This window comes from Haemaphysalis longicornis, unplaced genomic scaffold (assembly GCF_048455015.1).
Source record: "Haemaphysalis longicornis isolate Haplotype H1 unplaced genomic scaffold, Haemaphysalis longicornis Haplotype H1 scaffold_2, whole genome shotgun sequence".
NCBI classification, from domain to species: domain Eukaryota; kingdom Metazoa; phylum Arthropoda; class Arachnida; order Ixodida; family Ixodidae; genus Haemaphysalis; species Haemaphysalis longicornis.
The window spans coordinates 182094958-182108796 of NW_027526295.1; the positions used below are offsets into that span (position 1 = coordinate 182094958).

General features: G+C 51.2%; 1 protein-coding gene across 2 annotated transcripts in view; it reads left to right on the forward strand.

Annotated features, from left to right (window-relative positions):
* The window catches only part of LOC144169600 (uncharacterized), a 50881-nt gene extending 38382 nt beyond the window's left edge, over positions 1-12499 (forward strand). For both annotated transcript variants that reach the window (XM_077698846.1, XM_077698847.1), the window contains exons 17-22: positions 446-931; positions 4077-4213; positions 7498-7619; positions 8281-8373; positions 8946-9090; positions 10237-12499. In XM_077698846.1, the coding sequence (XP_077554972.1) occupies positions 446-931; positions 4077-4213; positions 7498-7619; positions 8281-8373; positions 8946-9090; positions 10237-11668 (2415 nt within the window). In that variant the 3' untranslated portion in view covers positions 11669-12499. The remainder of the gene's footprint in view (positions 1-445; positions 932-4076; positions 4214-7497; positions 7620-8280; positions 8374-8945; positions 9091-10236) is intronic.
* Positions 12500-13839: the final 1340 nt, after the last annotated feature.

Sequence of the window (13839 nt, forward strand, 5' to 3'; positions counted from 1 at the left end):
CCTGTAGCTGTCTGGCTTGTATATTCAGCTCTGTTCAAAACTCTATTGTACAGCAGTTTTGGGTTGGTAATGCTTTTACGTAGGGAACAGTTAAGTAGGTGTATTTATACTCAGCGTAAACATTCTTTCATACATCGTACATGGGGGCAGGCTTGTCCGGTTGGAGCTGGAGCTGCCAAGGAATGAGATAGGTGCTGTGATTGGATGGGGCTACCGAATATATTGAACTGTGTTTCTTTCTCGCTGTTCTACACTAGCACTGTCAGATTATGGACCAGTGAGGCACATCAAAACATTACTTTTGCACTGCTTTTGAGGAAGCGCAGCACTTAGCTTTTGTTCAGTTCTCTCTGTTGCAATCCTGACTTGCCCTTTCCCATGCGAGTTGCGCTTGTCTCACGTGACCCCATGAATGAGAGTGGGGGTTTGTTTTTCGACGGTGCAGGTGGGCCACTACTGCCACGTGTGCGACGCAGTGATCAAGAGCTATGCGCTGTACTACCTGCACATGCACAACCTGCACCGGCTGGAGAAGCGCTTCCAGTGCATCGTGACGGCGTGCGGGCAGACCTTTTCGTGCCCGCATGCCTTCCAGCGCCACGCGCTGGGCCACAACCAGAAGTCGGACAGCTTCTGCTCCATGTGCGACATGGTGTTTGACGACAACGAGCGGCTGCAGGACCACTTCCTGAGCGCCGAGCACGCCAACAAGTACATGCGCGTGCAGGAGAAGTACAACCGGTCGGAGCCGCGCAACTACCGCTGCCGCGTGTGCCACTCGTGGTTCGGCCTGTTCGCCACCTTCGTCAAGCACATGGAGACGGAGAGCCACCAGTACCAGTGCCAGCACTGCGGCCTGCTCTTTGTCCAGCCCGGGCCCCGCCGCAACCACATCCAGAGCGTCCACCCGGAGTTGGCCAACATCTGCGAGGTGAGGCCTCTCCTTCTTCCTCTCCTCTCTCTCTCTCTTGGCGTCCCTTATGGTGGGGTCCAGGACGCTCCTTTCCATTCTGCTACTCGTGTTGGCGAAGAGTGGGACAACTTTTTACCTACACCACTGCAGTTGTTGCATGGTGGAAAAAAAAAACGTGTTGTCCCTCATGAGTGCAGGACCATGATTCCACTCTTCCTGGTGGATTGTGGCACTTCACTGGTTGGGTGAAGAGCGGAGTGATGGTGTTGTCTCTCTGGTCACTTTGTGGGTAGGCGTTTATGGCATTGCATGCATGCCCTGGAAAAGTGATAAATGTGCTTCTGAACCATGCTTCGCTTCCATGCGAGAAGGTACACCTGAATTTCTGCAGAGTCATCGTGGCACTCGTGTCTCAAGTATACCGATGATGTTTTCTCCATTGGGAATCGTCATGCTTGGCTGAGCGCGGCCTTCGAAAGGTTGTCACCAGACCACAACACCAACTCCGTTGAGTGCCTCCTCACAGGCGCATTTTGCGCAAAAAAAAAAAAAAAAAAAAAAAAAAAAAACACCTGCAATAAATTTCAGAAACAGCATCTTGAAGCACTGTAGCAGATTCAATCAAACGCAAGCCGCAGTAGCGACAGAACGTGATTTTTGCGTCTCCACAGCACGACCACAACTAGGCCTACTCGCTAAGCACGGCAACATGTGAAATGCACTGCAAACACAAAGGCGAAGTGGCAGCGGAAGCTAAACAAAAAAAGTTTTTGCCGACAGCGACGCTGTTGCAGAAGTGGAAGCTGCTAGGCAAGATAGCCTCGATCCAGCGTCAGAGGTTACTAGTTGACATACTGACATGCAAGGCCAGCACTGGTTTTGAGGCTGTAGGGGGAAAAAGGAAGCGAACAAGACAGCGGCGACACAGCTCAGTATGCGTGGTAGCCGGCCCGGCTGACGCTTAGATACCGTAAAAACCCGCGTATAATACGGACCCGCGTATAATACGAAGTGTAATTCGGGGACAGCAAAATCAGAAAAAAAAGTTTTCATCCGCATATAATACGAGGGAAAGAGCACAGAAAACATTTATTTGCACTGCAGTTACCCTTCAGTCATTGTCAGTTTTCGCTGGCACTGTCTCCCGACGTCCGTTCAGTCATCGTCAGGTTCGCTGCCGCTGTCTCCTGAAGTCGCCTTGTTGGAACTGTGTTCCCACAGAAAGTGGTCCTCAGTGCCATCAAGTGCGTTCGAGATGCCGCATTTCTTAAAAGGGCGACTGACGAGCTCTCTGGGATGCTGGCCCACGCATCCGCGATCCAGCCACAAAGCACCGCTGGAGAAGCCCGCGTTAGCCATCCGGTAGCTGTCACTTATGGGTCTCCTGACCTCATCCACTCTTGGTAGCAGGACCTGATGCAGTCTTTGAAAGGCTTGTTCATGCAAACGTCTAGTTTTTGCAGCTGGGCTGTCATTCCTCCTGCAATGACAATGAGTTCGATGCGGGGTTCGCGCAACAACTTCTTCACGGAATCGGCCAGGTGGCAGCGAAAGGCGTCCAACACGAGCACTGACGGGAACCCCCAACAGTGCTCCAGGCCGCCGACACCGCACAGACTTTATCCAGTCAAGCACCAGTTGCTTTCTCCACCCGCGAATTCTGCCTTCGGTGACGCCGAACTGCCGTCCTGCGGCGCAATTCCTGATGGTCTCGGCACATAAAATAACTTTTCTTTTAATTGCTGGTGAATACTGCCTTCGTGCACCCGACATCGTGATAGACTTGCGGTGAACGTGCCGATCCTTCACGTGGTCAAAACAATCAAAATGGCGCCAGCTGAGAGAAGCAGCAGCCAGCTAACGCCACCGCAAGATGGCCCACCCACCGCTGAAACCGAAACCGAAAGTGCAAATTTTCGGCTGAAAACTTTGGGATCCACATATAATACGAGGCGCAAATTTTACATAGTAAAATTTGGAAAAATACCTCGTATTATACGCGGGTTTTTACGGTAGTCTGAAAAATCAAACAGCCCATCCTCGTGTGTCCGAAATTTTGGGCTTTGAATGTATTTTGAATGTATGAGGTTTGGGTAGCATTTCGGCTGGCGTACCCGCAAATTTTCCCGCCATTTTTTCGCGGGGCTACCTTGGTTTCCAGACCAGGACTTCCCACTGTTGATTAGCTCGCATCATACATTCGCGGGTACTACAAACGTATTGGGGCCCGTAAAGGCCACGGATCTGTCAGCCCGCTCTGGTTACAAACACTTGCGCGCTCGCGCCGCGAACTCGAGCTAGAGCCCGGGTTCGTTTTTTTTTTTCACTTCGTTCCCACGGGAGGTACTACAAACGTATTGGGGCCCGTAAAGGCCGGGGATCTGTCAGTCCGCTCTGGTTGCAAACCCCTGCGCGCTCGCGCCGTGGCTCGGGGCCGGGTGAACCCGCAAATTTCCCCGCCATTTTTTCGCGGGGCTACCATGGTTGCCACACCAGGACTCGCCAGGTTGCCACACCATACGTTCGTAGTACCTCCCGTGGGAACGAAGCGAAAAAAAAAAAAAAAAACGAACCCGGGCTCGAGCCTGAGTTCGCGGCGCGAGCGCGCAAGTCGTTGTAACCAGAGCGGGCTGACAGATCCGTGGCCTTTACGGGCCCCAATACGTTTGTAGTACCCGCGAATGTATGATGCGAGCTAATCAACAGGGGGAAGTCCTGGTCTGGAAACCAAGGTAGCCCCGCGAAAAAATGGCGGGAAAATTTGCGGGTACGCCAGCCGAAATGCTACCGAGGTTTGTCCTGGTACTGGGAAAAAGTCCAAATAATCAAGCATTTCCGGAAAATTAGGCGTCCGAAATATCGGTCATTGTCTGTGTTCGTGTTATTTTGTTCTAGTTTGTTGATGCTGCTCTGCACGTTGAGAAGGTACTTCACCTAGCTGTCTTGCTTTAAATGTGCTGACTGCAAAGGAGTGCCAGTCAAAGCTTAATTGAAGCGGCCGAGTTGCCTTGAATTTCCAGCAGTAACCAGGCCCTTTTCTGTAGAGAAGGTGGAAGGAGCAGTCGCATGGGCTGATTGTGATTAAGTGACGAGTGCCTGCCGCTCCAGAGCCCAGCAAAGTGGTTCACACCTGCACGCGCCGGCGGCGTCCCGTTGGTTGCAGATCTGCGGCTCCAAGATGGCCAACTCCCAGGCGCTGTGGAGCCACCTGTCGCTGCACAGCATTGTGCACGAGTGCCACAAGTGCCACCGCCGCTTCCTGCAGAGGGAGCAGCTCATGGCCCACATGGAGGTGCACGCGTGAGTCTGCTTTCTGCTTGCCCCCTCTCCCACGGTTGGAGCTCACCCAGCGGAGGCAAAGCAGTGTCTGCATCGCCAGTACCTCAAAGTTCATTTCAGCTGGGCACGCTGGTAGCCAATCAGCTCTCTATAGGGCAGCAGCGAGTGCGGCGTGCCAACGGGATAGATGATGGTTTATCGCAGTAGGTGCCTGCCTTATTAGACTGAGTGTTAGTAAGCATCGAGTACACTGTGGTTGCTGCTCAGTACTCGCTGCCCCTTGGGTTGTTGTACCATTGCCATAAATTTTTGCTGTTCCTGCATTTGTGGTGGTTAAAATCCAGCTGAGGACAGATTTGTTAGGTTCCTCGCAGAAGGGTTGGGCAAAGATGCTTCAAAAGGTATTCCAGAATACAAATTTCGTAATACATGTGTTCACAGCCTGGGACACAACAGATATTAAGGTACCTTTAATTTTCACGTAACTGAATATCTCGGAGAGAAAAAAAAAGTATTCCATGGTACAAATTAATCGCTGATACAGGTGTACCATCAAAAAAAAACAGTCAATTTTATTTGACACTCATGAAAGTGACATGAAAAGCAGCTTCTCAAACAGCTTAACAGACTGTGCATGTCATTCTGTGTGACTGCGTTCTCGATGTTCACTTTTCCAACAGTTTAATTGAGAGCACAAATTTGCTACTTCTGTAAGTACGAGAACCTTGCGCATACCTGCCAACTCTCCCGATTTACCCGGGAGACTCGCGATTTCTTACCTATTCTCCCGATTGTACGGGCACGGCCATAAATCTCCCGATAAACGGCCCCAACCACGATCTCGAAAACAAAAAAAGAAAACTGTTATGCAGCACAGCCGCATTGCGATTGCCATCACGAGCTGGGTAGTTAGCCGAAGTCTGATGGGAATCCAAGCTGTTTGTGTGCACGGAGTGTACAAGCCTAACTTTGTTCACGTGTGGTCGGGACAATGCGTTGAGGACTGAACGTAGTAACATTCTGCTTTTCACAGCTCTCTTGACATCATGGCGTCGTCGAAACAAAAGAAGTATTTACAATGTTTCTTGAAGTGTTCTACTTCAGAATTCTCGTGTTTTGTGCCATCCACGAAAGGCGAACAGTTCGGATTTTGCGCGACTTGCGCACGCAACATGAGCGTGGTCCACGGCGGTAAAGGAGACTTAAAACTGCATTTGGCGACTACTAAGCACTTAAGCTTCCTTCGTGCTGCTGAGAAGCAGAGGACTGTGAGCAACTTATTTGGCAACAGCAATGAAGACAGTGTTGTGCGTGCGGAGTGCCTTTTCACTGGATTTCTTATCGAGCACAATTTGCCGCCCCGCGTGAGTGATCACGTTGGGCCACTTCTGCGAAAGATGTTTCCCAAGTGTGAAGAGGCGAAGCGCTACGGGTGCGGTAGAACAAAGACAACTGCCATTGTCGGTGAAATGGCTACAGAGGCGCAAGGTGCAATGGTGGAAAGCCTGAAGCGTCGTGTTTTCGCGCTTGCAGTTGACGGCAGCAACGACACCTCATCGCAGCTTTACCCTGTCGTGGCAACCTACTATGTAGAGAAATGCGGGCAGGTTGAAAGTAAGCTGTTGTGTTAAACGTTGTGTTAAACCTAGATAAAAACGAAAGCTGAATATTGTATGTGGACTAGACATTGCATGCGCTGCATTATTACAAAAAAATGCCTCCCCCCCCCTCGCTGTGAGCCTCCCGATTTTCGTAGTCCCCAGGTTGGCAGGTATGGTGATGTAAAGTCACTTTTGAATAATTTTTAGAATACCTGGCTCCTCTCTCGGGGCTGGACACTGACCGTTTACTCTGCCAGTGTGACAGCGATCTACACTTCATGGCCAGTTGAAAAAAAAATGGCGAGCAAAATCGTCCTGCTTAGTAGCTCTCCTGTATTGTCATCATGCAAGCTGACAACAAGAGAAAAAAAAAAGAAAACAAGAAAATGTTTTTCAGCCACTGAGGCTCCAGAGTGCCATCCATCTATGGCCTTGGTCAAAGTGACTGACCTGAGACCAATCTATGGCCTGAGACCGACTCACATGCTGCGCAGTGCAGTATCCAGTGAACAACGCTAGCACAATCAGTAACAAAATGCTTTGTACATCTAAACCACCGACTCCTGTCAACCGTACAGTTGAAGGGAACACAATTCAGCTCGTTTGCATGGAAGCTTGTGTGCTGAAGCCATCGATGTAACCATTCTTTATCCAACTTTACAACCTCAGGAGACATGCTGCTTCCCCTTGTGTGACCGGCGGAACACAGCGGACACATGTACCTTGTGGTGACAATGATGTACGGTGCCGCCTCATTGGTGACTGCTTACCCTGTTACTGGCGGGTGCAAAAAGGAAGCCAGGGGCTGTTAAATTTAGGGGGCACAGCAAAGCTGGAGGCGTCGCTACAGCTTAAGAAGAAAAAGAAAAGGGAGTGTTGTTTACCATTTTGTGCAAAACAAATGTGACACCGCATTATATTTGATACAGCTTGAAAGTATTCCACTACTGAGATACAAATGTATACTTCAAATGTATCTTGATAGTGATACACAGACACCCAATGGTATCCAAGGTAATGGTATCCAATGGTATCCAAGGTAATATCGCAATATCCTAGTATCGTGCTACTGCCCGGCCCTGCCTTGTAGTTACACTGAGAAGGCTGTATGTACGTTGGATGGCTCCCAATTGCTTCCTTCGTTTTCTAGGACATTTCAGCAAGGCTCTGCTGTGGTTATAATTTGGGCAGCCATTCTGGCTGCCCAGTCTTTACAGCACAGAGTTGAGCTTTAATGCAGCCCAAATCTGTGAAACCCACAGCGTACTTTTTTCTATCCCACTTGTGGCCGCTACGTATCAGTCATGGAGTAAGAACAAGACGGGAGGGGAAACGACGGTTCCTAGGGCGGCCAGATAATGTCACAAGCACGTGGCCTTGGTTAGGCTAGCGGCATCTGTTGTGGGATCGAAAAACTGCGCGGCCGCTGCGATTGGCATTTCACTGCGCAGCCCCAGAATGAATTGTGGCCGCTGTCATTTCGTCCGTCAGGGGCGGCTACCCTCTCTTTCGCTGTCACAGCTAGGAGGCTTTGTAGTCCGTTTTCGCTTTCGTTGTTGCATTATCAGGTAACTTGCCCGTGCTTGCCGCAATGGGCCATTTGGCCTCCTTTATATTTTCTTGCGCCGTGGTCTCAGTGCATTTGCCACTGGGTTATCCTTGTTGTCGCTGAGCAGTGGCCCCCGTCCTCCCACTGTCACCCAGGCCTCCCACACCGTGTCCGTGGCAGGGCTGCAACCGCAAGCTGGCCACCAAGGTGGGCCTCTACAACCACCTGCGCATGCATCGTGGGGACACCGACTTCCGGTGCCTGACCTGTGGAAGAGGTGTGTGTGCACCACTGCTTCGCCTGCCTCTTTGGGAGTCGATGGAAGAGCGGGCATGTTGAAAGGGTGGAGGTGGCGTGGGATCCCATTGAACTCACCCCTTTTTATGCTGTTCTCTTATGTTTTGCATTATAGGGTGTAAAGTTCTCATGAGCCACCACCCTCCTTCTTCCTCCTCCTCCTCTTCTTAGTGACCAGACTTGATTGTTCACAGCAGTGTGCAAATGGGAAGAGCCGGGTCTAAACATAACTGAAGCTACTACAAGTGGCTTTCTAAATCACGTTTAGGATGAAGGCAGTGTTTTCGTGTCCCCAGTTAGCTGTGGTTTTATCTAAATGGTTTTATATCAAGAAGCTGTCCTGTGTGAGCAACTCGGGGCTCCCGAGTCTGGTCGTTTATTCAGTTTACGACTACCACTGTTCTGTAAAACAAATTTGCTGCATGTTGTGGTAGTAAGATGCCATTTTTGTCATATTTGGATGTAAAGTACTGCTGTAGTACTTTGAAGAGTTGAGGAAAATGGATTACAGGTATGCTTTAGGAAGGAAAATTAGTTATGTTGAGCCTGGCAACACTGTGGACTTGAACTGTATGAAATGCCGTGGGGTTTTGCACTGTTCCTCGTTGCGTGGGCCTCAGTGGGGTGTCTCTGCCGTGCAGGCTTCTTCAAGAAGAAGGCTTTGGACTCTCACATGCGACTTCACGAAGAACCCTCTGCGCTGGCCAGGATGCAGCGCTCAGAGTTGACACCCGGTGAGATGTGGGCAAATGTGGGCGTGTTGCCGGGGAGAGTTCACGCTAAGGCTGTCGAGATGGCTGCTTAAAGTGCGCTGCATGGCTAGGCTGCAGAGCTGTGCAGCGCAAAGTTTTATGCGTAAGCATTGGGTGCTTAGACCGCGTAAAATCCGTGTGGAAAGCCAAGCGGGCGTGAACAAGTGATCTGCTCTAAGTTTGGCCGAGCTCTGGCATGTGGCTCTAGCTAGAGAAGCGGTTGCCACAACAGTTGCCAATGCACCGGGGGAAAAGAGCAAACAAAAGCGAGGGAAGGAAGTTGCACTGGGGTCTGTGCAGGTGTTGCTCGTCGATGATGACTGCTCTGCCACCATTGCCCTGAGCTTCAAATATCCACCCCACGGGGTCCCAGGACAGAGTTTGGTTTTGCGCCTGCCTAGCCATTCCCTTCTGGCCGTTGTGCTCTTCCTCTCCATGTGTGTAGTGCCTGCTTTGTAGTGGCCAGCGTTATTTGCGTTCCTGGCACCGCCTGGTGCGCAAGAACCGCGCCTGTGCGGTCAGCCGTGACAGCCGTGCATTTTTCCCGGTTGCAGCCGGCCACGTGCTGCCTGAGGTGAGCCCGCAGGAGAGCCAAGAGGAGTCCACGGGAGAACTCATCCAGCTCATATGTGCGGGCTGCTTGAACGGGTTTGAGTCGGAGGATCTGTTCGCTGCACACATCTGCACGGGCCACCAGGGGTGAGTGCTTGGTGCTTGGCGTGCAGATTCGTGGTGGGGAGTTCTTAGGAAAGCGCCCAATTCAAATGGGAAAACATCAAAATTTGAACTTGGAAGTGTCAATAAACTACTACCGATTTGAATAGGCGTGCGTAGAAAAGTGTTAAAGATGTGAAAAAGGAGCGAAAAGATGTTCCCTGGCTGTTTGCCCCATTGTGCGATAAAGTTGCAGCCAGACTTGCGTTCACAAATTGATTAATCGGGCTTCCGTTGTGGCCACGACCAGATTGGTCCATCTCTAAACTGGAATGTTCACTTTAGCGTACTTCAGTGAGCTGGATTGTTTTAGCTTAGGATGCTTTGTGTAAGAAAATTCACATGACAACTTGTTATAGAGCCATTTTTCGGTACAGGAATGGGAGCAGAAGCAGTGGGTTTATGTTGCTTGTTTTAGAGCGAAAATTTCTTATTACCTGTGATAATCAACACAGTGATACTACTCAGTGGGATTTTAGGTTTGTCTTAGCGACCAAACATATTGTCACGTACGTGAAATATAGCTCGTCTAATCTGGTAACTCCAGCCTCCTTGAGTAAGCTGAAGAAGAAAAACGGGACATTTGAGAAAGAGAAGGAAGGAGCTGGGACATCTCCTCGTTTTGGCAATCGGTGCACCAGCTTTCCCTTTGTCTTCAGAGCCAACGTTTTCTTTAGCAAATAAACTAATCCCGGACGTAACAATATGTTAGAATACGAGGTATAGCCACTTTCCGGGACCATAATCCTCTAGTAGAAGCCCTTGCTTATTCTGGTTCATATCATCTACCAGGTTTCAGGGGTGCGTTTGTAGCATCTGAAATTTAAACCATTGCATGCTATGCAAGGAGCCACGGAATTCTGATTCGCATCATATCATGTGCATACCTGCTGTGATTACATCACTGAGGTTCTGCTGTAATTGTACAGCTGAATTTGGGCGAATAGTAATTTCTTGTTTTTCACCTTGTCGTCACTACAAACTGCACGGCCTTGCACATGTGTATGTGTCCAAGCAATATCGCTTGGACGCGAGTTTTACTCGGTAAAGTTGTATCGGAATGGTTTTGCTCGAAAAGTATGGAGTGTGAGATTTTCTTGGGTGCATTTGTTTTTTTCTTTTCGTGTGTAGGCAAGGCCAGGACCAGGCCTTTGTGACTGCAGACGAATCGGTGATCAACATGGTCACTGGAGATGGCACACTGTCATCTACCGACCTGACAGGTGGCCAGCTGGTGGCCACCACGGAGGATGGCATCACCACCACGGTGGCCATCAACCCGCAGGAGGACCTGGCCACACAGTTGGCTAGGGCAGTGGCCGAAGCCACAGGCCCGGGCCAGGTGACCGTGTCAATCAACACGGCAGACGGCATCGCGACCATCAGCCAGGACCCCCGGGACTTGGCCGACTTCCAGAACATGGAGGCTGTGGCAATGGACGCCGGGGATTTGGAGCTCGCCGAGCAGCAGCACCAGCTGTCCGCGCTGCAGCAGGAAGGAATGGCTGAGCAGGAAGGGGGCGAGGGGCTGGTCATTCACCAGCTGGGGGCAGAACCCCTGCAGGAGCAGCAGTCCCTGCCGGACCAGCCGGAGCATGCAGCGGCAGAAGAGCAGCTGCAGCCGGACCAGCAGCCTGCGGAGGAGCATCCGCAGCCGGAGCAGATGGAAGGCGTGATCCCGCAGGAGGTGGCTGAGCAGCACGAGGGCATGGAGGCCACCGAGATGAGCGAGAGGACGGCGCAGCTGCTGATGGCTGCCAACGAGGAGGGCCTGGACCACCTTGCCGTGGAGTCGGAGAACGGCGAGGTGATCCACTTCGCCATCGTCCGTCACGGCGACGGGGAGTCCGCGGAAGGAGTCGCGGTGACCTCCGAAGAGATGGCCATGCTGGCCGCCTCGGGGGAGTGCACGGCGGCATCGCTGGGCGGCCGGATCATCACCATGGACACATCGTCGTACATGGTCTCCGGCGACATGACCACCACGTCGGCGCAGCTGGGCAGCGAAACCAAGGTCGTAGGCGCACTGAACACCGAGGCGCCCCTGCTGTCGGTGGGTTCTGGGGAGTTGTGCCCGCCCCGTGAAGCCTACGAGGAGGCTGGACCCGAAGAAGGTGGCGGCGGCGGTGAGCCAGCGGCAGCGCCGGTGGAAGAAGGGGAGGAAGGCAGCCAGGAGGGCCTCGCCTATGGCGAAGCAAGTGGGGCTGACGATGAGCAGGTGCCCATTGTGATGATGATGCCGGGCAGCCAGGAAGGCCTGAGCGTGGAAGGCGAGGAGGGGTTTGCCAATGCGGCCGTGGTCAAGGTCCCCACCTCGGATGGTGGCGAGAGGGTGTTGCTGATTCCGATCAGTTCAGAAGGCGGCAACACGGTGTTTGCCCTGCCCGGGGGGCTGGCGCTCGAGGGACAAGAGGGTGCCGAGCAAGGCTGTGTCGCTGTGACCCTGGATGCAGCATCAGCAGCCAGTGTGGGCCAGGACCCCAGCATGCTGACCCTGCCCATGGTGACGGACGCTATGACGGGCCAGGTGTCCGTGCAGTTTGCCACACAGTCTGGCGAGTGATTACTGGCTGCGGGACAGCAGTGGCCTTCGGCAGCACAGAGCGGAACAAGGGTGTGCTGGGGGTTTTCATGTTTCCTTGTATTTTGCGTCTTGTGCACAACGGAAGCCTACTCACCAGACGTGCCAGCAATGCACGTTGTGTGTGCGAGATTGCAAAGAGCTAAGCTTTGCTGTCATTACCTTTTAGAACAGGGCCATCCTGTTCGACGCACATCCTGGATAGGTCGTCGTCCTTCGCGCAATGTCCCCATGCTTCTCACGCAGAATCGACCCCTTTATTTTTTTGTGACGGGGAGCGGTGTTTTTTAAGCTTGTAGCATGTTCGGTGTGTACCATGGTAAATTAGTGTATTGTTTGGTGCTCCCCCTCCCCCTTTTTTTTTGCAAGTTTTGCAGGCCTTTCAAACAGGAAGAGGTTGGTTGGCCTCTATGATTTCGCTAAGCAAAAGTTAACTCTCTGCCTGGCACGCTATTTCATCTAGTTCCCTTTTTTCTACCCCTATGGTCAGCTTTGCCCACAGGGAAGAGTTCAACAAGGGCCCACAAGTTAAGTCAGCTGATAGACATGCCATGAGAATTGCTGTTGGTACCTGGTGTGGAACAAATGCCAAGTAATAAAGATTATATTTAAGCACAATCATCCCATCATGCCTGGAAGAAAGAATCGACAAGTTCGAAGAACTGCACCGCGCGATTGTAAATATGTCAGCATTGTTTCTTTGGAGTTTTCTGGTAGGCGGCTGCTCTGCATTGCAGCATAGTTTTACAAATGAACTCCGTTTTTTTGTCGTGTATATTTGTCCTGCAGTCAATAAAACATGTTCACCATTAATTTTGCTGTCTGCCAACTCCCCTTTGGGTCTATTATCAGTGTTTGGAGACATGGAAAGTGCTGCTCTGTCTTTTACCCGTGCATGTAAAACTGCTGTATGGTAAAGGGCAGAATTGTTTCCTGCACTGTGTTGCAATCTGTGGTAGTTAGAGATGCTGGTATATGTACAGGTGCCCCAAAAATAATACGGAGCACGGGAGCGGTGGCCGGAGCGCGCAAAACTGCATGCCAGCGCGATCTATGCGTAGATGCGCCGCAGATAGCGAGAGTGCATGTGCACATCCGGCTGGCCCCTCTCGATGTTCTGACGCTCGTCTTATCGCCGGCTCAAGCGAAGCCGCGCTGCTGCCACCCCTGCTCGACAGGGGCGCTTTCGGAGCTTCACGAAGCGCGCAGCGCCAGCGCAAAAAGCTTCGTCTTCAGCGGGGTCCACTTTCTGCTTCGTCATGAATGCCACCGGTTTCACTATGGGTGCCTGCCGTGCTCCGCGATCCGCTTGATTTTGAATCATTTGGCTAGAATAATGCCTGGCTCCAGCTAGCACATAAAAAGGAGCAAAAAACAAAAATTTCATGCACGTACTGGCTGCATTGCTGCGAAGGTTCTAAGCGCCGCTCAAGAGAATTGAGAAAGTGAGTGGAGCAAAGGCCAGTTGCTTCAAAACAAATGGGCTTCATTATATCAAATTCAATGAACTGAAAAAAATGGGAATATAGTGAACTTAGCGAGGGCTTTCCGACAATATCTCGCATTGATTAAAAAATGAATCAAAGGTATTTACAATGAAACAAATAGTTGAAACAGAATTTCTTGACAAGAAAAAGGGTTGCTTCAGAATTTGCTTCAATGGTAACCATCCTTGATTCATTTCGCTGAGCATTGTTGCAAAATATGCCCAATCGCTGGCTTCTCAAGCCCGGACACACTTCATTTTTAAGTAAATTTGTGTAGGTTCGTGTCTCCCGCGTAATAAAGTATATTTGTGTTGAAGTAACGGGAGTCCAAAGGTATCACTTCCCATTTTATTTGATCGCCCAATTGTATCGTTAAAGCAATGCAGCCAGTACACGCATGAAATTTTTGTTTCTTGCTTATTGTTTGCGCTAGCTGGAGCCAGGCATTATTCTAGCCACATGATTCAAAATCAAGCGGATCGCGAAGCACGGCAGGCACCCATAGTGAAACTGGGGCCGAATTCTCTAAAACGACGGGGCGTCGCTTTGAAGCGACGGGTTAGCGCCATTGAAATGCATGTGTTGTGGGGTCGGGGCCGTCGCTTTGCGGTGCTCCTCATCAGGGTCGGTCCTGAGAAAAGCAGTGTGGCAAGGGCGCGAAGCGAC